The 24,693-nt window shown below is 37.8% G+C and overlaps 3 protein-coding genes across 9 annotated transcripts; 2 read left to right on the top strand and 1 right to left on the bottom strand.

Annotated features, from left to right (window-relative positions):
• Positions 1-59: 59 nt before the first annotated feature.
• LOC113666913 (trace amine-associated receptor 5) lies at positions 60-9,455 on the top strand. Of its 5 annotated transcripts, XM_089202217.1 has the most exons (3): positions 188-2,214; positions 2,855-3,484; positions 3,889-9,455. In XM_089202217.1, exons 2-3 carry the CDS (start codon positions 3,437-3,439, stop codon positions 4,768-4,770), a joined length of 930 nt encoding a protein of 309 aa, XP_089058343.1. In that variant the 5' UTR covers positions 188-2,214; positions 2,855-3,436; the 3' UTR covers positions 4,771-9,455. The 5 variants fall into 5 exon arrangements, with proteins under 5 accessions (XP_089058345.1, XP_089058343.1, XP_089058342.1 ...); XM_089202219.1 differs by lacking the exons at positions 188-2,214; positions 2,855-3,484 and adding an exon at positions 60-170; XM_089202216.1 differs by having other exon boundaries at positions 188-3,484.
• Positions 9,456-11,504: 2,049 nt separating this feature from the next.
• Positions 11,505-24,396, bottom strand: LOC113666931 (uncharacterized). Of its 3 annotated transcripts, XM_089202213.1 has the most exons (9): positions 24,303-24,396; positions 23,563-23,623; positions 22,943-23,122; positions 22,066-22,451; positions 21,482-21,685; positions 16,842-20,782; positions 16,126-16,496; positions 14,894-15,026; positions 11,505-13,982 (listed from the first exon to the last, which is right to left on the bottom strand). In XM_089202213.1, exons 3-6 carry the CDS (start codon positions 23,118-23,120, stop codon positions 20,444-20,446), a joined length of 1,107 nt encoding a protein of 368 aa, XP_089058339.1. In that variant the 5' UTR covers positions 23,121-23,122; positions 23,563-23,623; positions 24,303-24,396; the 3' UTR covers positions 11,505-13,982; positions 14,894-15,026; positions 16,126-16,496; positions 16,842-20,443. The 3 variants fall into 3 exon arrangements, with proteins under 3 accessions (XP_089058339.1, XP_089058340.1, XP_089058341.1); XM_089202214.1 differs by lacking the exon at positions 23,563-23,623 and having other exon boundaries at positions 24,303-24,370; XM_089202215.1 differs by lacking the exons at positions 23,563-23,623; positions 24,303-24,396 and adding an exon at positions 23,292-23,402.
• On the top strand, positions 12,390-20,107 carry LOC113666933 (uncharacterized). The gene is made up of 4 exons (XM_027182733.2): positions 12,390-12,555; positions 16,743-17,137; positions 18,237-18,419; positions 18,900-20,107. The coding sequence occupies exons 1-4, from the start codon at positions 12,390-12,392 to the stop codon at positions 19,200-19,202; spliced, it is 1,047 nt and encodes a 348-aa protein (XP_027038534.2). The 3' UTR covers positions 19,203-20,107.
• Positions 24,397-24,693: the final 297 nt, after the last annotated feature.

Below are 24,693 nucleotides of genomic sequence, written 5' to 3'. Positions count from 1 at the left end.
GATATGACGTTGCCGTTTGAGGCCGCTTTTCATTTCTAATGTAATAAAACTTAAAAGACAAAGCGCTTCATATCAGTCAGAAGTCATGCTACGTGAACGTGAAACCTGAGACATGAAGTTTAATCCAGATTCCGTTAAGGATAAATCCCCTAATTAAATGCGTTGCAAAGGTGAGTAACAAGTAATTTCTTTGACGTTGAAAGCCTTTCACTCGAAATCTTAGTAATGTGACCGAAGGCTCAAACGCTGTTCATAACAATTGTTATTATGCCGCGTTTAGGTGAAACGAAAAATTCAGAAACACTGAGATTACATTTTACCCTAAAAAGACTTAAATCAAAGAGAGCCAATCATCCTCCTTGCTTGGGACATAAAACCTCCTCCATGGTACAAAAGAGACAATTCAGATGAAGTAGCTATCAGGAATTAATTTCAAAAAGCGCTTCCGGGGATGGATAAAGCATATTTAATATTAGGCTGGAGGTCAATCTCAGCATTGATCAGAATCTTTTTAGAATTTTTCTCTGTTTGTTGAAGCGACTGCTACAGGAGCGTTCACCATGACATTTGCAACAAGCAGCAAACGAAAAGCGGGCAAAAGTGGACATTTTGTAGTCTGTTATCGGCCGTTGGTGCACCAAGGGTAATTCATCAGTGTTGCAATGCGCATCCTGTACTGCGTATAGATATCACGTAGAAAAGGCGAATAAGCGCGCATGCATTCCGAGAGCGCGGTATTGCTTTTCAATCAATGGACCTGGTAAAGAGGTACAGTGGTCTTTTGCTCTTGAGCGAGCACGGTGACTGATATTTTTTATTTCATAGTTTTGGCTTACATGTATCCCCCTTTAAATTGAAGGGGGAAAAAGATATATCTATAAGCGTGTTCGAAACTAGTTACTCGAGGATGGAAATTATTACCTTGAAAGCGACGATTCGAGGAACGTTTTGAGTCTATGTCGTTTAAAATTGCGTGATTTTTTCCACAAATTTTATATCAAATTGTTTCATAGGCTCGAGACTATCCAACTATGAAGTTTGTTTTCAAGTGTTAGTTTAACAACCTTTGCTTGCAGCCGCTGAAAAATGTAGTGTGCACCAATGAAATGACGTGCGTAATTTATGCCAGTACAGGCACCAATGGGGTAGGTTTCGCCCATCATATCTTAAACAAGCTCTTATGTTCGTCTTCCCGTGACCTTCACAAGTTAATCTTTGTTTGATTTCCATGGAGCGGCTACACTATTTGATCAGGATATGGTTCTACTGTAGAAGTATCATGAGCAGTTTGTTGATAACCTTTATCGTGGCTTCTGCAATGGTCTGTTCAGACTTCAGAAGATGTACATCCAGAATTCTTGAACGTACAAGGTAGACTGATTGTGCTTTTTCTCATTTGTGTCGCAGTTTCTCATATCATGGTTATTTTAGGAATCCAACATAGCATTCATTCTCCACCTTGTGGCTCAATCCTCAAGGACAGAAAGCTTGCAGTAACAATTTTCATAGCTACTGAAGTTTCTGTTGTAACCATTCTGCCATTTGCCATCTTCTTTTCTCTACCAGTTGCCGCTTAAGAACAATTAGCCAGTTTTTCAATCAGGCTACACTAAACTACTCAATTTCGTATAATAAGATGGCTTATGGGCCGCAGGATACATTTTACCTTGTCGTTTTACCTTCGTTACTACAGTCCAACCCCAAGAAGGTAGAGCACTTATATTGGAGAGAAGAGTTTCAGGAAAAAATAATAATTTGCGAGTGCCTGTCAAATTACTCCGCGGTAAATGATATCCTTTGAGTACATATCAACCGACAAAAGTGTTCTAGGGGATGACTGAATTATGAAAGGTATATAAAAAGAGAAAGGAATGAAGATGGCTTTTAGAGGAGTAGACAATTATGTCTACAGGGATGGACATCGCCAACTGCTTGGTCAGGCAACAGTCATAATTTCCGATCACCACAAATTTCCAATTTTCATGAATATTGAATCAAGCTACAACGGAATTGTATTATTCGTGATTCTAAACTGATTGATGTTTGACGTTTTGGGCCGTTTTTAATTACTGGTTTAATTTAAGTCTAAAGTGAAACGAACTTGATATCGATCAACTGTCATCCTGCATGAACATAACAAATAAGAAAGAAAGTTTTAGTCAGATTCAAATTAAGTCCAACAGAATAGAACCCTAGTTGGAGACACCGAGGAAGGTTAGTTGGAAGTAATTTTCATAAGTTGAAAACGTCTCGACCGAAAGTGACGTGTTCTAAGCGTCAAATTCTGTTCATAGCAGCTGCATCAATATTCTAGAATATGAAGCTTTCAGCGAAGCTTTCTAGAGATTTATTCTAAATTCTGTGCAGGATTATGTTTCTCAGGATGAAAACGTCACAGACAACATGCAAAAAAATCGCTTTATCATACAATCGGCCGTACATATGTAAATTTGGCTGAGGTTGCTGTCGTTTAAGCTGGTTGAGAAATACCTCTCTTTCCAAGTCCAAATAAGACAGTCTAGGTGAAAGAGCCGACCTATCTTATACTACCACTGGTCATGAGTAATTTCGTCTGCGGCGCATTTTAGAATTCTTGTTGTGGCCTTCCTACGAATTTTTTAGTTCAACAGGAGTTGAATAAGCATGAAAATTGCGACAGCCCGCAAAAGAAGGATAAATTTCCGTTTGTTATCAGACTTTCAGGCTCCAAAAATGTTTGCGTTTCTTTAATTAAGAAAGTCAGTCTCTTTTTATATTGGATCGATTTCACCATTATTAGGATAAGCAAAAAAATAACCCTTATTTTTATTCATTGTTTTAACCGTGATTATATTCTTATACCCGTTGCGTGTAGGAGGCTAGGTCATGACTCGTGATCGCCCTTTAGGAACCAAGAAACTGGTGAGAGCGAAGCACCACTAACCTTCGACGTGGTTGCCATTACCATCGTGTTTTTATGTCGCTAAGTCTTCGAACACTGGTCTAAGAGAACTTCAGCTGCCTGCGGCGAGGTTTGCTTGCGTGAAGCATAAAGAACATATTTTTAAAAGGGATTCAGAAAACAAACATTTTTCTTTTACAAAATTTTGTAAACATCAGTTATTCGTTGCCGGTTAAAGGAATCTTCCAGGGCGCTTGCGGCTTCTCAATCGTTCGATTTTTAACAAAGGTTGCATGCCGTTGCAGACTTTACGAAGGTAAAAAGCCACTTCACCTCGCGTCATCATGGGTTTTACAAGATGCAAATGTATGAAATGAAACTGTCTCCTCAAAAGTGCTGTGTTTGTCCTTCATTAACATTGTTAGTTCTATATTTTAAGTTCCCATAGTTCCAGGATAAAATGCTTTAACTTTTGAAGGCGTTTCCATATAGCTCCTTTCATTTGCATGCGTGAACCTTTTGATGGTTGCTATAAAGTATGATTGACCAATCTGCATGAAACTCGACGTAATAGCTGAGCAACGCGACCTGACGTTTCTACAGGTTTGTTGATTTTCAGTGTGCCTGTGCGAGTCGAGATCTGAGCCCCTTTAATTCTACAGGATATCTTGAAAATTAGCTTGCAAGGAAGTAGGTTTATAGGCACCCCTGCCTTGACATGTATCGTTGTTCACTTTTATATATGGATGTAAATTTAATGAAAATCTGGCGAAAAATTATGCGTCCCCGACCGGTTGCCCATCAAGGAATTGTGTTGCCACGTGCAGTGTCAGTTCTTATTTTCATTGAAGTCCAAAAACGGTAAAATTTGCTTAACTAGACGACATAAATTACTAACTGCCAAAGTACTGCTTGAAGATGTTCCCGTTAACAAGGTTTGCAATTCAAATAGTCGTAGTCTTACAGTTTTCTTTTTCATTGCTTATGTTTATATTTTTTTATGCTAGCTTGAGAGAAATCACATATGGCAGACTAATATATATTGGGCTCAGTCATCCAAAGAGATGAGCACGGAAGACCCTGTACACAGCAGTAATGCCTGGATTGTCTTATTTATCGCCGAGTCTATCGTGATCGTGATAAGCAACGCCCTCACTCTTTTGGCATTTGCTAAAATCCACCATCTACGCAAGCGCAGTACGTACCTAATAATAAACTTAGCTGTGGCAGATTTGTTGGTGGGCGCCCTGACGGTGCCCATTTCAGTACTGTATTTTCATAAAGATGAAGACCGAGTCGTCTACTTAGGAGTCCTTAAAACAACAATTATATTCATCTTCCCGCTAGCCTCGCAAGTGAATCTTTGTTTGATTTCCATGGAGCGCCTACATGCAACCCTTTTCCCATTCAGACATTGCTTGATTGGAAAATGGTTTTACTATAGAGGTATCATGGGCAGTTGGTTGATTAACTTCTTCTTGACAGCTATTATGGCTTGGTTGGACATCGCAGACATTCATCCAGAGTTCTTGTACGTTCACGGCACATTGATTGCGCTTTTTGTGGTTTTTATCGCGGTTTCTCACATAGCAGTTGTCATAAAGGTTCAAAGCAGCCGTCACTCTCCACCATGTGGCTCAATACTCAAAGAACGGAAGCTTACAGTTACACTTTTCATAGCCACTGGAGTTTCTGTACTGACTATTCTGCCTTTCGCCATCAATTCTGCCCTGCCAGTCGAAACACCAGATAGATTGACCAGCATTTCGATCCACACTGACTTGGCATTGGCGGCACTTTATCATTTGAATTCAATTGTTAATCCTTTCGTGTATGCAATACGATTGCAGGAGTTTAGAGATGAAATCAGGAAGCTTATCACTAGATGAATCAAAGCGGGTGGTAAACCGAAGAAACCGTTCAAGTGGCAAGGCATAGAGATCATAAAGGATCGAAATGTAGAGGTGGAGCAGGTGACTTGCGTTAAGGATTATGATAGGTGGCCTCGGATGAATAAACAAGTTTGCTCTGTCACGAAGATTTCACTGAATTAGTTGTAATCATTATACCTCCAAAAAGGTTGTAACATTATTATGGTCCTTGTAAGGCTGCCGGTTCATTGTGGTTTCGACCTATTATAACTTCGTATCCATCCAGGTTCAGCGTATTGAATTAAAAAACTCTTGCGATTAGATCAAATGTTTAGTTAGCAGATTTGTTTCGATTCCAGCCTAAATTCTGGTTCACGTTTTGGTGAGTTTGTTTTACCTAGGTATCATATATCATACCTTATTAAACAAGAAACTTTCTAATGAATGTCTCGGTCTAAGCGAATGGCCTAAGGAGGTTAGAGAGTTTAAAGGCACAATTCAGTCAGTTGTTGTTAAGAACAAGTCTCTGTAAGAATCAAACAAATTTTAAATATGTAAAATCTCTGCGGGCCTGCCTCTACTTTTTATAGAGGCAATTCGCGAAAAAAGCTCAAAATCAGATATTGTATAATTTGGCGATGTTTACATGTTCTCAACAACAAATGTCTCAGACAAATAAAACATGCACGGCTTTGGAAGAATGTTATCTTATGAGCAATATCCCGAAGAGAAATCTCGCCTCTGGTTGTCACCTTTTAAAAAAAATTGATCAAACCTAAAGGAGGACTACTCGACGTAACTTTAAACATATACCTCAAATCGTGTGCATATCATCCAGATTCCGAGTGCTGCACCTTCTTTAATGGAATTTGAGCAACCCGAAGTCCTCTGAAGATACACTGATATACCTATATGTCATTTGAAACATGTTGAAGTCGGCTGATCTACACTAAAGTATCCTCACACCGATCATTGTCATAAACATGTACGTTATCACGATGGCGTGACGCTGTATTTCTCCATGAAGTTTCCGTCGGTCGCTCCAAAGAAGACAGGAAATTGATATTTTTCATTTTCCGCTTTCTGAAGGAAAAACAACCAAAAAAAAAAAAAAAAAGAGGAAAACTTTGATTGAACGCTCGTAAACACTGAGAATCTAAGAGTATAAATCGTAACTTGTCAGCGGCTGTACTACAGGTAAAACCCAGTTGCAACCAAATCAATTTGAACGACATAGGCATCTCCTTACAAAGAGCAGATACGGGCAATTATCATTTCCTTGTGACAGGAACTAAGATATTTCAAATCATCTGAAAACTGTCAGAAAACTGTTAAAAAATTTGCATAAGATATGACGAGGAGAGACTTATCACCGCCGCAGTGCTATCGAGTCAATCAATGTTTCCTTCTATGTCTTGATAAAGAAAAAATCATAACAAAGTTCGAAATAAAAGATTTAATGAAATCATAATATCATAATTCCACCTTTCAAACAACTTATTATCCACACGCAAATCGCAACTTGTCACTTGAACGAAACTGCCCATGGTTAATATGTAATCCGGATTGCTTCATGTCCTTCAGGAAAAAGAACAGCGATTTCATCACCATTATTTTCCAAACTTTTCTCCCGGATATCTTTTACAAGCTTAAATAAAGATGAATATAACGCAATCTCCCAGTAATTTACACGAGAGGAAGTCAACGGTCTCTTTAATTTTCCTCTGAGGTGGCCGGCTCACCAGGAGGAAAAAGGAGATCGTTCGGTCTAATAACGTTAGTCTGTGGAGACCATCAAGCTAATAGCTGAGAAGATTGTGCCCTTTAGTTGATTAGTGACAGCATTAATTATTTCAAATCTGTATTTCTCGGTCCAAGCGACATCAAAAATAGTTCCTTTGTAATTTTGTAAGCACTTTCTATAGCATTTTATTGTCAAGGGAAATGAATCTCAAGGCTCAAAGCCAATACAACGTTCGAGCACGTGAAAGACTCCCTGAATAAAGCTAAATTTTGGAAATTGATTGCGATGAAATTCCTGTTCCGTTTTCTGTACTGCAGGGATACTGAGTAGTTCAAAATCTCCACTTTGTGATGATTTTCGCGCGAGTAGTACAAATTGCTATTGTGACGACTGGGTTGTACATGTAGTACTGCCGCTGACAAGCTGCGATTTCTGCTCTTAGATTCTCAGTGTTTACGAGCGTTCAATTGAGGTTTTCTTCTTTTTTTTTTTGTTGTTTTTACTAAGAATGCGCGGAAATCTGCTGATACATCCAAAAATGTCCATTTCTCGTCTTCTTTGGGGCGATCGATGGAAACTTCAGAGAGAAATACAGCGTCACGCCATCGTGACAACGTACATTTTTATGACAAATGACCGGTGTGAGGATAATTTCGTATAGATCAGCCGACTTCAGCTTGTTTCAAATGACATACAAGTATATCAGTGTATCTTCAGAGGACTTCGGATCGCTCAAATTCCCATGAAAGAAGGTGCAGCACTCGGAATCTGGATGTTATGCACACGATTTGAGGTATTTGTTTGTAGTTATGTCGAGTAGTCCTCCAAGAAGTTTGATCAATTTTTTTTTAAAAGATGACAACCAGAGGCGAGATTTCTCTTCGGGATATTGCTCATAAGATAAATTTCTTCCAAAGCCGTGCATGTTTCATTTATCTGAAACATTTGTTGTTGAGAACATTAGATGTAAACATCACCAAATTATGCAATATCTGATTTTGAGCTTTTTTCGCGTATTGCCCCTATTAAAAGTAGGGGTAGGCCCGCAGAGATTTTTACATATTTAAAAACTAAAATATTATAACCAGCTAGGTGGGTAGTTTCAGTTCCAGAATCGGTGTACTTTTGGAGAAATTCAGATAAACGTTTTCCCTGTTTTACCCGACAACAAAAATGACCGAAACTGTACCGAGATGAATAATCTCTTGGTGTGTGATGTCACTATGTATGGTAGAAGTGCCAATTTGTAATGTTGTATTTAGCTTGAGATAGAGAAATAAACATTTCACTCTTTTTTTGCGAAGTTTTTGTATGAAAATGAGGCTTTGAGCCTCGAACAAGCAGCCGTTGTTACCATGGCAACAAGAGTGCTGCGACCTTTAAAAAGGGCTTTTTTATGCATCCCCCTGAGTGCCTAACTGCATGCAAAATTTGAAGGGAGGTTGAAAATTTTTATTTCCCCAGATGTTTGATTCTCACAGAGACTTGTTCTTAAACGAACTAAAAGCTAGTTGGTGGGATTATCTTTTATGCGTATTTTTACTAGAACAGTCACTCTGCCCAGGCCTGCCGATTATGACATTAGTAAAACCAACGCGCCACGTTAGTCATTTATTATCTCATACTCGGTGCGCTCTCGTAGAATAATTGTTAAATATTCACTATTCTTTACATTACATATGTAGTTGACTTCTCCAAAAGACGTATTGTTAATTATAATTTTGATTTAAGGATAACGACATTCACATTTTTAAGAATTAAGATGCTGAGGGCAGTGCCTCAGTAAGCTGTTATTTTCAACTGCTTTTACACTTAAAAGACGTTTCTTATGTTATCTGTACAGACTATGTGCTTTACTGAGTCTTTTTAATCATAGGAAAATATAATTTACCCAAGCCTTATCCAGGCTTTAGTGACCGTCATCAGTAAGTACGGCTATTATAATTCTAAAATTATGGTTTTATTCACAAAATGACAGGCTACATAGTCACATTAAAAATAAATCAAACAGTTGATCAGTGAGGCAAAAGGCCTAATTTTTTTGAACAGCCTTGACTGTGCTCTGTTCTGCGGTAACGCACGCAGGAAGCGGCTAGAGCAAGAAAGAAGTGTAGGGAGAAACACGGGACGTATGCGAAAAAATTTCCCGACTTCTTGAGTACTCTGGTCGCTTCCTAAGTGCTTTACAACAGAACAGAGCATAGTCAAGGCTCCTCTGTTGTTTTTATAATAAATAAAAAAAATATAATTTTCAAAACAACCTTCATTTCCAAAGCGAAAGACAGTGTCGTCAACATGCTCTCTACTCTCATAAAGCACGCTACAATAAGCTACTCAGAATCCTTGTTAGAATGTTTCAAATAATCTGATTGGTTGAAAAAGACTAAAGCTGTCAAAAATGTCAAACCACCAAAGTTCACCATCTAAAGTAGTTTACGAACTGAAGTAGTTCGGCAGGTCGAATTTCTGCCTGAAGTTTTATTAGTTACTTATACATAATCTGAAAGTGAAACGTCCAGTGAAATCCGGCCTAATTGTGGCTTATAAAAACACGCAAGTGTTTTTCACATGACAAGTAAAAAACAAACTGCTCAAGGCTTGCCTTTTATGAATGAAGGACAGCCGAATTTACGAGAACATGAAGATTGCTCGGGATGACAGCGCCGTAAAACTCGGTGTGACTGATGTGGCCTTCCACTCAACGCATCGGAAAGAACTGTATGCTGTTAGTTATTGACTCGAAGGGCGGCCGATGTAATTTCTGAGGCTTGTTTCACTGCGATGACCGGAGATCGCCATGATGAGCTAACCCCGATGGACCTCAGCATGATCGGAAACGCTCTAACGCCGTCCTGATTAGCATGAATTTAAACAATTATGCCAGTCTAACTATATTCTTCATCATTACTGTTTTGTTCTGTTTTGTTTTTGAACACGAAAGTAAAATTAATATACTGTATGAGTGTTAGCTGTGTTTGATTTATTTTACTGTACGTAAGCTTGCAATCTAACTGAGCGTGAAAACCTTTAAAATTCAGACTGTCCATTTCGTTTTCTCTTTGAGGATTTTCGCCTCTGCTCATGTTATAATAACGCAAATTATGGCGCTTGCCATGTTTAAAAACCTTTAATTGGTTCTTCTGTTGCTACTTGCCGGCTTGCCTGCTCCGAAATATCACTTTTAATTAACAAAAAAATCTAAAGAGAAGTCCCGGAAAAGGTCGGACATAGTACAAACTGGCAGATGGCGTGACAGCTTTAACCAAGCTCTATGCTTTGTACTCTGATAGAGCGCGTTCTTTCAACCAATGAAACCGCGCGTTATATCCGAACTTTATTATAATCTGTTTCATGATCAGTGCAGTGACTCATGTTTGTTTTCTTTTTATGATTTAAATAAGGCTGACATGGCTTTCGTCGCCTCGAAGCAGTTTAAGTCGTGCAAACATTTTCACAAAGCCGGCAAAGGACTGGTCCTATAGCAGTCTTAAAAAACCTCGAAAATGGGCGTAACAGCAATGTATGATTTTTCTTCCGGATATCATGAAAATCTTACAGCAACGCATACTTAAAAAAGGAGACAAAGACAGTCCTTTATGCATGCTTCGAAGTTCCCCATAATTTCCTAGCAACTACTTTTCAGTTTGTCGATAATTAGTTTCAAGTCTATTTTCCGCGTTTCGTTTTTAAGGGTAAATGTCACTCAGCATCAGTGAATGAATCAACTCTTGTATCCTCATTCACGACTAGCGGTGAGTTAAATCTTTTACTTTAAAAGAATATTTCGAATTTTAAATCACAAATTTAATGGAATACCTGGCTTGTTAGGTATTCCAGTCGAAAAATGGTTATTCTCCAAGTAATTGCTATTATCGAGTGAAAAGGAGAAATATCTGCATTCTTTTTTTAAAAGAGACACGCTCTTTATTTTTTCATTGGCATGAGTCTTAAATTTGAAAAACAATCCTTAATTACGTGATAGATAATATGCTCTTAGGCTCTAACTTAAACCGAATCTTCTTTATGAGAGCCATTCTGCATAAATCTAAACCGCGACTTACGGTTACAATCCAAATATCTAAATTTAGTTTTATGCAAGTAATCTTCAGGTCTTATCTATAGTCACACAACTGATCATGCTTGCTGCCACAGGCCAGGAAAACATAAGGGAAAATGAAATTTCTCAATTTTAGGGAAAGGTCAGGGAATTTCACTTTGGGTCAGTGAAAATTTACATGTTTGTCAGAAATCAGAGAAAAGTTAAATTTTATGTAAATATAAAATTGTTTATCTTGTCTTGTCCTGCGCTTTTCATGATAAAAGATAGTGACACTTTCATTTTTGTGATGTCGATGGTGCTCATGTACATTGTTTAGTACAGTTGACAATTCCATGACCAGCCATCCTTTCCCCTTGTTATGAAAGTTCAAGTCGGTTTGTGCATGAAATCATTTTTTCTTTTGTTCTTCCATTTTCGAATCTTTGAAATTCTTTTGTATACTTCACAAACGTGAAAGGGAGAATTAGCAGAATTTTGTTTAATGAGGAAGTCAGCGAAATCCTTTGTCATAAATACTTTCCGATCTACGCAGCAATGATCACTAATAGCGGAGCTCGCAGAGCGTAGCCCCATAATTATACAAAATGGTAGTAGTAACCCATCAAGCCGAAAAAATTTGGACATATGACCGTACGACCGTACGATCGTACGACCGACCGTACAAGGTGCCACTTTTAACATGCGTGGTCAACTGTACCGCGGGCACGCCAACGCCACGGCTTTGTCCAGTAGTCCAGTGGTCATTGCACTGGGCTCCGAGTTGGACGACCCGGGTTCTAGTCCTGGCCGGGGCAAGGCGTTGTGCCCTTGAGATGTGCGGAAAAAAAATATGCGAGCTCCGCTCCTAGGCTTGGCTAAATCTATATATTATCATTCCTTTACAAATGCAACTGACGGATAAAACGAGCTCATTTCTAAAGCTTATATAGAAAGTATTCAGTCGAGATTACTGTCCATCAATTATTTATTATTCTCCCGTTTCCCGCCCTTCTCATTAGGCTTTACTTGAAGTGATGACAAGAAGTCAGATTACCTATATACAATTATTCATTTATATTAAACTGAAGGTGTTTATTTCAAAGGATGAGTCTTAACTGCTCACATACTTCCCCAGGAAGTATTTCACCATCACGGCCAGTTGTATTTTCTAAAATCATTCATAACAATAACATAATTGTTTTCAGGGTCTCACAACTTACAGTCGCTTTATAGAAAAAATTGCGGTCAAAATAGTTTATTTATCGACTATACAAAACAAACGAATTAATACAAAACCAAGTGAAACGAAGCGAACCTAACAAAGTGATAGCGGTAAAAGACGATTGACTGAAACATGCCGTAGAACTTTATCTGAACTAAAGAAAATAATTCACTGGGCCGAAATATACAAAATGCAAAATAAAACTTAATTTGTAATATAAAAGAAGTACGTAATATAAGCCTTATTAACAGAGCTACAAGAACGCGAAAACTAAATTCAGCAAAAAGCGAAAAGCACGAGCAAAGACAATTGAGTAATCCTAGCCTACAAAAAACAAAATCCCCGACGAGATACAAGTGGTAAGGTTAGATGAGATGAAAAATAAATTAGATAGAATCTGTTCCCCAGTTTCGATGAAATGATTCTAGATCTATATATAATCTAGAGAGGGAGATAGAAACTCTGTCTTAAATCGATATTTTTTATGGAAATAACTGTCTGCTTATTTTAAGTTAAATGAGTGATTTATTTTCAGGTATCAAGAGTAGCTTCACCACTGAGAACTATGCAATCGATATCGTTTCACTTAACATAAGATTTTTAAACTCTCAGGAAAATTTGTGAGGACAAAAATGATGAAAATTCGCCTGTGTACTCTCAAATGCCTTGTTATCTTACTTGGGGTTGCAAGTCTGATGATAATTGCAGGAAGGAATTTGTATCAAGAATCATTTGTAACGGAAGACAGCAATATTTTCAAGGAGACGCAGGTTGCAAAGCAATTTTTCAACCCCCTAGGTATGTTATTATTTGATGATTCAAATAATTTTTGGCTTCTCCAGGATTTTTTCGGAATAGAAAGAAATTTGAGTCCGAAAATTTGATAAAATGACGTAATGATCCTCGCGTTCAGCGACGTATGGTGATTGCAACACCCGTGTCACATATTCTCATAGGGTAACACCCAATATTTCTCAATTGAGAATGTGGGTAGTACTCAAGTGAAATGATCATCTGAGCTGTCTGGTGCGGTACTAGAAGACCGAGTAGTTTCGCTATTTGCTTTGATCGTCATTTTAAAGTTTACCCCGTTGGTTAATTTCGCGAGTTATGAAGAAGTTCAAACCTGTTTCTGTGAAAACAATTGTCCTCTGAAGAACTGGGAAGACCGTTATTCATACTCCGTTAACGTTCAGCTCAAACACAGCTGGTTCTCAGCCGAACCAAGGAAGCTCTTCGCTCCTTGAAGCTGTCGATGACCCCGACATTCCCGTATTTTCACCTGATAAGGCTCAACATTCTGAAGCTCATCGAAGAAACTACAGCTCCGTAGCTAACTGGGAAAAAATACGGGATAAACTGTTCACAACAGCAGTGGGGGAAGAAACTCTCCCGGAGAAATATGTTTGTGCCGTATGCAAACAACGAGAGGCGACTGTGCGATGTCGGTACTGCGGCCCGAGGCAATTTTTTTGTTTAATCTGTGCTCATGATCTGCACGTGGAAAGGAATCAATTCCACGTTCTGGAGCAATGGAAGGTATTTATCAACCACTACTTGCATATATTCCAATTGTTTGTATAATTAAAATATGGAAATACAGCTGTCAAACCTCAATAAGCTGATGGATTAACGCACTGTTTTGTAATCTCTATTAGCAAAGTTTTGCATTGATGACACGTATGCAGTATTGCATGTATTTAGAAAACAAGGACAAATCTATAAACTAACTGTCCTGTTTCAATTTCTTTAAAGGATAACAGATTCATTCCATTATTCCCTAATCCTGGTGCAACTGGATCCGGCCATTCTTGTTCTACAAGAATCCTCAAATGATTCAAACTAATAGATGCCTTCGGTAAGTTGGACACAAAGTCAAAGCTTGTACAATGTTGACTTTCGAAAGCAAAGGTAAACAAGGTTTCAAAACGTTTGCAATTGTCAGAGGTTTTGAAGACAAATGCTTTTGCCCAGTGTTGGTGCTGCACTATCTTCAATGATTTACGATTTTATCTTCATTGTGTTTGTGTGTGTACATCCCTTGCTTCTTGCTTCTACATATAGGTTACCAGCACCTGAAGGAAGTCGCCGTCTGTGACTGTGAAAGCCATGCGGTTACTTTGGTACGTTGTCAGTTCTGGCCAGGTTCACCTGAGAGACCGTCCGTGGGCTTCCATTTTAAATTAATAGACCTTGCTAAAAGTTATTACTGCACAGTCAGGTGTCTGTAAAGAAGTTTTCAGAATTGATTTTGGAAATGACACCACCTTTGCAGCCTAATTTTGTGAGTAGTTTTATTATAACAGTGGTGTTCTTTATAAGACCAGTGTTTTTTAATATACTGATAGATTTTCTAGTATGAATAAATTCTTTATTTTTAATATAATATTGACATGAATGAAAGTGATCCTCGCAGTAATGTGCACTACTTAGGCAGTAGTGAAAATAAGGCCTGAAAAGAAAATTCAGGCCTGTACGGGATTTGAACCCATGACCATGTATCGCAGAGGTCATGGGTTCAAATCCCGTACAGGCCTGAATTTTTTTCAGGCCTTATTTTCACTACTGCCTAAGTAGTGCACATTACTGCGAGGATCACTTTCATTCACGTCTTTATCCGCAGTTCAAATATGACTTTCATATATTCTTAACCATAATATTGACAATTGCTCATTTACATTCTGGAGAAGGAGGCAGTGGTTCAGCGCATCCAAATGTTTGGAGTGCTGGCCTTCAAATCTTAGCAAGTGTTGAATTTAAGTGCTATCTATCCTGATATTCTAATTTCCAGTTACACCGCACATTGCAGAAATCTTCATGACTGTTAGTTTTCCCATTTAAGCCAAAAACCCTGCAAATGCCGAGGCCATCAAGTCACGTTGATGATCTTCCCGTGTGCTAACAATATTGTCTATATCCCTGCTTGAAACAGTATTTGAACCCAGGACCATACCCACAGCTGTATTTAATGCTAAATCCTATTTAAGAATGTAGCATAAGCCACAATTGACTGCACGTGTACATGTTTAAGTATGGATAAAAGAGGAGTGAAATGAAAAATAATGACAATATCGGTGTTGTAAGAAAATGACTGAGTACATGTAAATCAAATATATTTTCCTTCTAATACAAGTACCTGTGTTAAAGAATTCAGCACAAAATAAATTGTAAGAATTTGGTCCTTTGACACCTTTGATTCTTTTTAATGTGACATCTGCAGAAGAAGATGATTCTTGTGGCCTTTTTCTTTTCTGATTCCCAATCCACTTCTGCAAAAATCATTCAGTGTAATTGTTATATTACTCATTATGTTAAAATTAGTATTAATAAACCACTGATGACAACTGAATAAACATGCATAAACTATTTAATATTCATTTTGATCAAAGACCATAAGTGTTATTATGTGGAAAAGGAGAGGAGAAGAGGAGAAAGAGGAGGTTTGCATCAGAACTATTGAGAAATACTACAATAATGCCTGACCATTAGTTACAGTATGGTTGAATAATAAAAATAATTACAATACAACTGAACTATCTTAAATTTGTACAGTTGAAGTCCTCATCTTTGCATATGATCTTCTTATGTTTATAATTTTTTTGAATAAAAACCTTACATTTCGGAATTCAATGGGTTACCTTGAAAGGTAAATACACGCGTATGATGAACGTGAATGATCTTTAGCCTGAGTAAAGCAGAGTTAACCGTCTGTAACTGTACCTGATCACGATCTAAAACAACATCTAATAAACTTTAACCGTTAGGCTATTATTGACGTATAAATGCATCTACAAAAATTGAATTTAATTGTAACCTGTGTGATGCAGGGTATGTGGGCTATACTCGTGGTCACTTACACGATCGCGTAGAAGGGCACACAAGGAAATCATCTTCTATCTACAAACACTACCACCTCCAGCACAATAGTGAAATGCCTGAACGCTTGATCGAGCAATTCAACGTCATCGCGAAATGTAACGGCAAATTTGATTGCCTTGTTAATGAAATGTTGTATATTCGCATGCGTAAGCCGACACTGAACGTGCAAACGGATTCCATCCGCGCCAAGGTGTTTGTTTAAGCCGTTCATTCTAATTTATGCTATTCTTGTACCTTTCCTTATTTGCATGTTTTTAAACTAGTCTCTTGATAATGGAGTCACGATGACCCCGAAACGTCGAGTAATAAATCTTTCCTGGTTTTTTCTATGCCTTTGCTTTAGCAAATCCCTGCTGATCAAGTGTTTGAAAATGCATCTACGATCTATATAAATTGCTAGTTTTGCTTGATTCGTGGAATTATTGAGATAAAATGAGGCACAACCTGGTATAAAGCTACAGCTGAGGTTAACAAAATGATTAAGCTTACCTCGACTTGTGCCTTCGTCAAACCAGTGTCCGTTGACGCTTTTAAAACCATCTCCTTGTACATGGTTCCCGTTCCAACCATCCCTTCTTCGAAAAAGCGCTCTAAAATACCTCTCTGTCATCTGAGATACGAGTACGTTTCGCCATTGTATTTCCTCACGAAGAACAACTACTATCTTGCTGGAAGCTTACTAGAAGGCACGTTGTGGAATTTGTTACTCGCGGGCGAACGCGGATTATTCCATAAAGCGACTTCATTGGCTGTTCTAGACAATGCTTCAAATCAGCGGCATCAGACGGCTCAGACGACCCAGACGATCATTTTACTCGGGTACTACCCACATTCTCAATTGAGAAATACCGAGTGTTACCCTATGAGAAAATGTGACACGGGTGATTGCAAATACCAAACTCGAAAAAGGCGAAGGTCTCTGGCTGGGGAAATTTCGTCATCGAGTCTGCCTTTTTTTTAAATTGGCTTTCACATGTTTCCAATGAAAGACCCATGCCCTTAATTTTTAATTAGGTAAATTAATCCTTTACGGATCGTAAATTGAGTGCAATCTTGCACCGCCGTAAGCTTCTCTTCTGTATCTCATTCCTGATTTTCAATGCTAGGGACGTCTTGTAAGCCAGAGCCTCTACTTGACAGCATAGCAAGGCTAAACGGAATGTTTGATGATCTCAAGACATTCGTGATGTTTATTGGATACTCACAGACTATAGAGAGTCGTACTGGCGCCATATTGGATGCACATCCTCAGATTATCCTTCCGCAAGAGTACGATGTCTTAGGGAACTGGAAAATGTATCAAAACAAGAAGCTCAGGGAACGCGGCAAGCAAAAGTATATGCTGTTTTTCTTCTTGCATTATCTTTCTACTTTTCAAGCTATTTTTCGAAACCAAGCTAATAAACCAAGCCAGTTCTGGGTATGGACATCCAAAGTCGAGAGTGCTCGGTATTACCCACTTTCTGATACATGGCAGGGGATAACAAATGGCAAGATTAAGGTAAGCTTAAGAACAAACTAAAAATGAATGTTAGACATCAATCAAACAAATTACAAGTAAATTTTCTTAGACAAAATCAATGTTCTTTTAGTTTTAAACCCATTAACCTTTTCTGCATATATTTGACACAGAAAGACAAACAGAAAATTTCCGATTTTGACTATTAGGTGCTTTTGTGTACATACGTCTGTGAAAAGATGAAATTATTAGCAGCTTCATCAATAGGAATTTAAACGATAATTTACAACTTTTCACCGAAGTAGAATTAAATATCTTCCACTCCCATTGACACTGAGGTGAATAACTGTTTTAGCATATACCACAGGTAACCAAAAAATTCGTTCATCTCTGTCAATGTACCAAAAAATGATCGTAAATTAAATTACTGACGACTGATTTTGTCTCTTCGGCTCCGTAGCAGCCGATCAGCGCGCACGAAAAGCGCTATTAACCTGTGTGGTATATGCTAATTGGGGTTAGATAGTAAGCTACTAATTCATCATAATTATCGACCTCTTGAATGTGAATGAGAGCGAGTTTTCAATGAAGGGGCCTAGGAATTTACCCGACGGGAAAACGATGTCAATAACTTCCTGTTGTTGTTCACATTTTTTAGCCTTAATTTGCATTGATATGAAATTGGTCCATCCGTTAGATACAGTATTGCTCAATTTAAGTTCGGGAGAGTAATTTTCATAGACTTGAATCAAAGGCATTGACAACTGAAAGGCATGAATCATGAATGATAAGTTCCAACTATTTCATAGCTAGTTTTCGCACACTTAGATAATCAGAAACTTGTCTTTCTCCTAATTCTTGGGAAATATTTTTATAATGCTTTTATCGCCTGGAATGCTTTGACAACCTGCATAATTCACCAAATGATACCACTTGTGTAGTCATGTATAAGGATAATCATAGAGCAGAAATTCTAGATTGATTCCATGCTGGCTTGGTAAATTTACAATCAGTTTAGAAACGTCAGTCGTCGAAATTATTACTCGCTATCAACAAGGATTAATGATTTTCCTTTCGCCTATAAGTATACGTGTATAACTGACTCATCGGGTAAGAACGAAACCATTAACTTTTCTTGCAGGTTATTGGTGACACCAGTAGTGGTTCAACCACTAGACAACTTACCAGGAACCAAGGAAACTTTACCGTGCTTGAAGACATCCAAAATGTCATTGGTATTCCACTGAAATTTCTTCACACTATTACAAACCCATACGAAGTTATTGCTTTGAATGTAATGAGACAGTCCAGATCTGCCGTAGAGGTGAGCCACGATTGGTCATTTGTTTGCAATTGAATCACCGATCAACTTTTCTTATATTAATTAAGGTAGACAAGAATGACTGATACCAAAATGGACGAGATATGAGGCCGTTTCCATTTTTACGAAAATCATTAGACAGATGAAAATTTTCCTACTTATGGAGCGGAGCAATTGTTTTTTCCTCCAACAGACTGGAGAAAAGACATGTTCCTTTCGAAAAGGTTTTTAAAAGTTTATTTAGGGATTTAATTTGCGCCAAAAAAAGCCAGAAAAAAAAACAGTTAATTAAATTACTAAAACGTCGAAAAAACTTTTGAGGAGTATCTTTGAAATAATCACCATTTTTTTCAAGAAAATGGAGATGTTCGTTCCCACCGTAGAATACTGGTTTTCCTTACAAACGGGGAGAGCTTGTAATGTCTCTTTTTATGCTGAAATGTAGCATTTTGATTGAATTTTCCACCTTTATTTCATTACCAGATAAATGACGCGAAGGATGTTTTCGCCCTTGTGGAGACAAATGCACAAATAAGGAAATTATATGGTGATGCAGTATTAGACATTTTTACGGACGATTATATCAATAATCCAAGGGAGACCATGATACAAATTTGTAGATTCCTACAGGTTACATGTTATAATAGCTATCTCGATAAAGTTGAAAAAGAACTTAATAAGGAGTCGACGAGGGCTCGGGATCAGGTGATTTGGACCGACGAGGAGAAGGAGTGGGTCGCTGCAGAAATAAATAAGTACTCTTTCCTGAAGTCTTTTGAATTTTGAAACTTTCATGAACAAGTATTTTATTGATTGATGGTACGAGGCCTTAGACGAGTATTCTAGTTATTGTTTCGTAATTTTTCTGGTAAAACAAGAAAACATTTAAAATTGAGGAGATTTTGAGTATTCAAAAAACATCTTAAGAGGCAGGAGCTCTATAGAGGGGCAAGGACATACAGAATAGCACTGGCGTTCCCTCCTTCCTAGAAGTGTAGAATTTTATCAATTGACCCTTAAGGACAGTTTTTAACATATACGAGGTGAAGCGGGTCGTATAGTTCATCATAGCAATTTGCTTAAAGAAAGAGTAATTTGCCTTAGCGCCGCAATTGCTATTGTCTGTTGTTGAAGAACCTTAGCAAGGCGTTGTGCAATAAATTAATGTAAGCAATGGGACCAGACATTTCAGTTGATACTCAAACCTGACTCCAAAGTGTCTAATCCTTTAGCTCCCATGGGTGACCAAGACAGAATTATTCTTTACAATATCACAACAATATCAAGCTGACAGGTGATGAGGACAAAAAAGAATACCAATTAGGGGATCAGTAGTTGATCCAATACCTAATTGTCCGAACTAACATCTAATAGTTACATGACCCACAATAAGGAGAACTGCTTGTGAGATCTGGGAGTTAAAGGGTTAACAAAAGTGTTTGATCTTTGGATACTTTACCTCAAGCGAAAAAAGACGCCATAGCTATGTTAATGATTAAGCATTTCGGATGCAGGTTAAACATTTAAATAAGTCACACAGTAATCAGTCACTCGGTTAGTCAACCGATCAGTTATATTGTTATAATTTAGTAGATTTGTCAATAACGTAGTCTGTTAGTTAGTCGGTCATGCAATTAAACCAACTTTTTCCTTATGTATTTCAGTGGCTCGCTTCTACTCTGTTCCGAAAATTAAATTAATTAACAAATTAAAATGTACACATCTGCTTAATGCCATTCTATCACTAGATAAAATATCTCAGTCACAGCATTGAAAATGTCGCTTCTCTATAGTATGAACTGTATTTTTTACGTTCTGGGATCGGGAACCTTAAAAAAACGTGACGTGAAGACGAATAATATTTTTTTAAAGATTCCAGCAAATTTCGACGGCTGCGAAAGTTAGTAATTAAGGACTTCAACACGCATCGACTGAGGAGTCAGCTGTGACGTTAACAATCATCATACTAGCGTATTCCGACAACTCGGGGGGACCCAGGTAAGTTTTTTGCAAAGTTCATTGTTTTATCAGTATTCCCCTTCAAACCTGAATGATTGAAAGAGTGAATATTTTCTCATCTCGTCTTGAACTCTCTGCTTCTGTTCTTCAGTCCACGCCACCGATGTTCTTGTAATAGACGGTTTCCCATATAGGATACTTTCAGCTTGTTGAAGATAATCGCTCTTGCAAGTGACGTCAAGAAATTTACATACTGCCATCATTGTTTCTTTAGGTTTTGATATCAGTTCGTGACTTAAAATATCCAATACTGTGTCATTGCCATACGTTTGTCGAATTTTTTCATTTGTCTCAACCAGTTCGAAGAAAGACTTTATAAAACCATTAAGCGTTGCTGGTTTATTTATCTGTGTGATAAACACATATTAATGCAAGATATTTGATTGCGAGGTTTCACATGCGAAATCGTAGAGAGGACAAACATTAAATTTATCAGTAAATTAGCTATCAAGATTGTGTTCTTTTTAATATTTCGCAGCTAAACACCCAGGAAGGTTAGCAAATCGTGTGGTAGTATAGTCTGAGCGTCTGGGTAAGTGTTGTCCTGAGAAGGACTATTGTCGGAAGTGGTAACTGACGTTTCGACAACTCGAGCGGAAGTCAGGTGACAGGAGGGAAAGTAACAAGTTTAAGCACGAGAAGTGGCTTATACTGCTGTCCACCTTGTACATCAGCAGGCCCGTATTCATGCGGCGGGAAGAACCGGAAAATGGAGTGTCCGGGAAATGACTTATGCCATCATTGTACAATATTCGAATTTGCGCGTTTTCACTAACCTGAACTAGAAAAGGAAGGGGAGGATTGTGGTTTCCTAAGAACAACTTTAGCTACACTCATGATAAAAATTGAAAATAGAGATGAACGTTTTTACTGGATCAAGTTATTTTGAGCACCATAGATTATTCCCCATTTTCCATAAGTTATACTTTTACGTTTCTAATTACAGCAAGAGATAAAATACGTAGGTATCGAAGGACTGATCCCTTACAACGGTGCTTTACGTGCTATGCAAATTAACTTTAATCGGCCGAAGGATTAGACCTCACCTTAGGTAATCCATCGCTCGCTTTGCGCCTTAAATTGAAAAGCCTTAGTACCCAGGTGGAGATGACGTCATAAGGATTTCTGACCACGTGAAGAAACCTTAAAGAAATGCCAAGCGATTCATTGAGTTCTTTAAGAGCAGCAAACTTTTCAGGTTTTTCGGTAAGTTCCATTGTCGTTCCACCTCCTTTCTTGTCTCCAATAACCTAGATTTCGATTCATAATAAGATAGATTATCTTGATTGTACATCCACTAAAAAGTGAGAACGTTAAACCTCTGAGCGTGTTGGTCTTATTCTGTTAATGTTCCATTGGTCAATATCTACTCAAGTTTAGCTTCTTCAAGATGATTTTCTTTCTGCAGTACTATGTAATACTTTCTGACGTCTTTTTTTTCTCATCAGACGGCTAGATGGTTTTCACCGAAGATAACGGTAATTGGATAAATTATTTCTGAGCTTAAAAACCGTAATTTTTTCCTTGTTTAGGATGCTTTTTTTCTTGTTTTTGGATGATTTTATCCTGGTTGATTTTTGGCTGCACAAGTAACAAAGCATTACAGGATAATAGGATGAGTAAAACTTACCCTAAGTTTGTCATTGAATGTCCCTTGCCAAGAGCCAGGGACATTGTAAGAATATATGCCATCGTCAATGAAGACAGGTTTTTCTGCTCGGTTACCAAAGGTGGCTTGCCACGTGGATAACGAGTGCAGATTAAAGAAAAGGAGATATTTCAGCAAACCGGATTTCTTGATTGCTTCTTTTTGAAAAGAATTCCAATGCTCTATGATATGATACTCGTGAGGAATTATTATTTCAGGATGAGCATCCAAAATAGCTCCTACAAGACTGTGAGAACTTCGAGGGTAGCCAATGAACATGACAAATGTTTGAACATCATTGTAGAGCTCATACAGTTTGGTTAAGCTGTCAGGAATTCTACCAGGAAGACATGGAGAGTCTCGAGATCCTTGAAGGAAAAAAATCCTTTGTCGGCGAGAAAGGTACTCTTTACAGGAATATTTCGCTGTTATAAGTCTGTATATTGAGACTGAATAACAGATCCTGCCTCTGCGCCTTAAGTCCACCCTGCCTAAGCGACAAAAAGAGCTGGATGGTAGAACAAGAACTTCCAGCCGACTTTCGTTTTCCAGAGGTTCATGATTCGTGCTACTTTTTCAGGTACTTATGACGCAATATGTATTTGTCTGCCTTTCGCAGACAAACGTACGAGAATATTTTTGGGCCACGCAGAAACTAACACATGTTTGATTTTTGTGCGCGAGTTTTACTTTTAAACCGAACGTCATTATCAGTGTACTTAACGTTTGCTTTTACCACGAAACCAATTTCTAAAGACTAAATTATTCCCAAGTGGGCCTCTCTCCTAAGACTTTTTGATTTCCATTTACATCTGGCCACTTTGAATCGCTATTTCACCTACTAATTCAAATTACTTACCCAAGGAGGATTTATTCGTAGAGAGGTCTTTCAGAGGCGATGATGTTCCGTCATCATTTTCATCTGATCTGTTCCAAAGATACCATCCAGTTGTGAGTAGCAAAAGAGTCAAGACAACAAAGGTATTTTTAAACCATTTCGAATACTTAAAGTGAAATATCATCTTTGCATCGTGCATATCTGTTGGAAAGAAAGAAATATTTTTTTAAAATAAAGCGAGGATTTGCCCCATTCCTGGCACATTGTATTCCTCGATTAATCGCCAAGCGCCACTGTTTAGTAAACCTGCCAAATTTAAGAAGGTGAAGCAAGCAGAATTTATTTTACAAAGTAGTCTGAGGCCACTCACAGATTCTATTGACGTTTGAACTTAAGGATTTTTTTTAAAAGCAGTGAAACGGTGAGACCACGTCTAATACATGGCACACATATCGAAACGGTTTCGTCAGTGGCATTCGTTGACTATGAAGGCAATCGGCTATCAAAGGCTCGACTTTCTTTGAAAAGGTTCTTAACTAATTTATTCAAAACGCAAGTGATTTCCAAATCTTAAAAAAAACGCTATTAGCAATAAAAAATAGGAGAATATAAAGAAAGCGGAAAAGATGAACAATATTAACCTGATGGTTTGAAATGCAGTTCCGATTAAACTTTGGATTCTTAATCTCGCCGTTACGAACACTGAAATTAAAAATCAAGCGCTGGTAATTATGATAGTTTATGTAAATTCTTATGAATGCGTGTCACATACAGTTCTTTCGTGACGGCACGAAACAGAAGCTTAAAATGAAAAATATTCTGAAATTACGAAAGCATTTCTTTTAGTTCCACTACTCAAGGTCCCTCTTTAAAATTACGTTAGTTTCCGGTAGGAACTTGTAACAAATAATACACAATTATACTTTATAAGTAAAATCGCGAAAGTAGGCGTTAAGCCAGCTTCATAAGCCTACTTGCCTTAATATTTTGTCGGATAAAGGTCTGTAGCATTTGTGGCCTAGCATTTTCTAGAGGAGGAAAACTTCCAGTCACGCAACGAACTGTTTCCCAATTAAAGAATTCAAAGCAGATCATGTTGAATAGCTCTCCTTATCCACAGAGTTTTCCTGCTTATCATCTGGGTTTCACTTGGAAGCTGACAGAGGAACTACTGATAAGATGGTCAACTTATAATTGAAATCAGTATCCTTTTTTTAGTTAAAGGTAACCTGTCACGAAATTGGAAACCGGAGGAAATATAGTTTTCCCCCTCTATAAGTCCCAGAACTCTGTACAACTACTCAACCTTCCTTCCAATTATGTGCGTGCAGAAAAAATATATCTATAATCGATTTAGAGGGATTAAAGAGCTTTTACTCACCAAACGATTCGCCTGTAAGTATCACTTTTGAATCTTGATTGAAGCAAGCGTCAGAAGAACGTTCTACGTGATTGCCGATTGAGACCAAGTGCTTAGCGACCAAAGCGAGTTACGAAATATGCAAATATCAAATAAGGAAAGCGCCATAGGCTTTTTTGTGTTAGATTTCCGACAAAGTGTCAGCTTGATATTTGCCTAAAGCAATAAATTATATCTTTTTACTTTCTCTTCCTGAATAGTTGCGTGGATTTCAAAGAGACTCCAGAATATGTTAAAAGCTGTAGCTCTATATTTGCAGTAATGCGAAAACATTGAATACGCGTGTAATTCTAAGTAACTTTTAGAAATTCAATTTTTATATTGCTGTATAAAATTGCTGTATAAAAAAAAA

The sequence above is a fragment of the Pocillopora damicornis genome, chromosome 3 (assembly GCF_964200805.1).
Source record: "Pocillopora damicornis chromosome 3, jaPocDami1.2, whole genome shotgun sequence".
Lineage (NCBI taxonomy): Eukaryota > Metazoa > Cnidaria > Anthozoa > Scleractinia > Pocilloporidae > Pocillopora > Pocillopora damicornis.
Note: the sequence above shows the minus strand (reverse complement) of the source record. Positions and strands in the feature narration are given on the sequence as shown.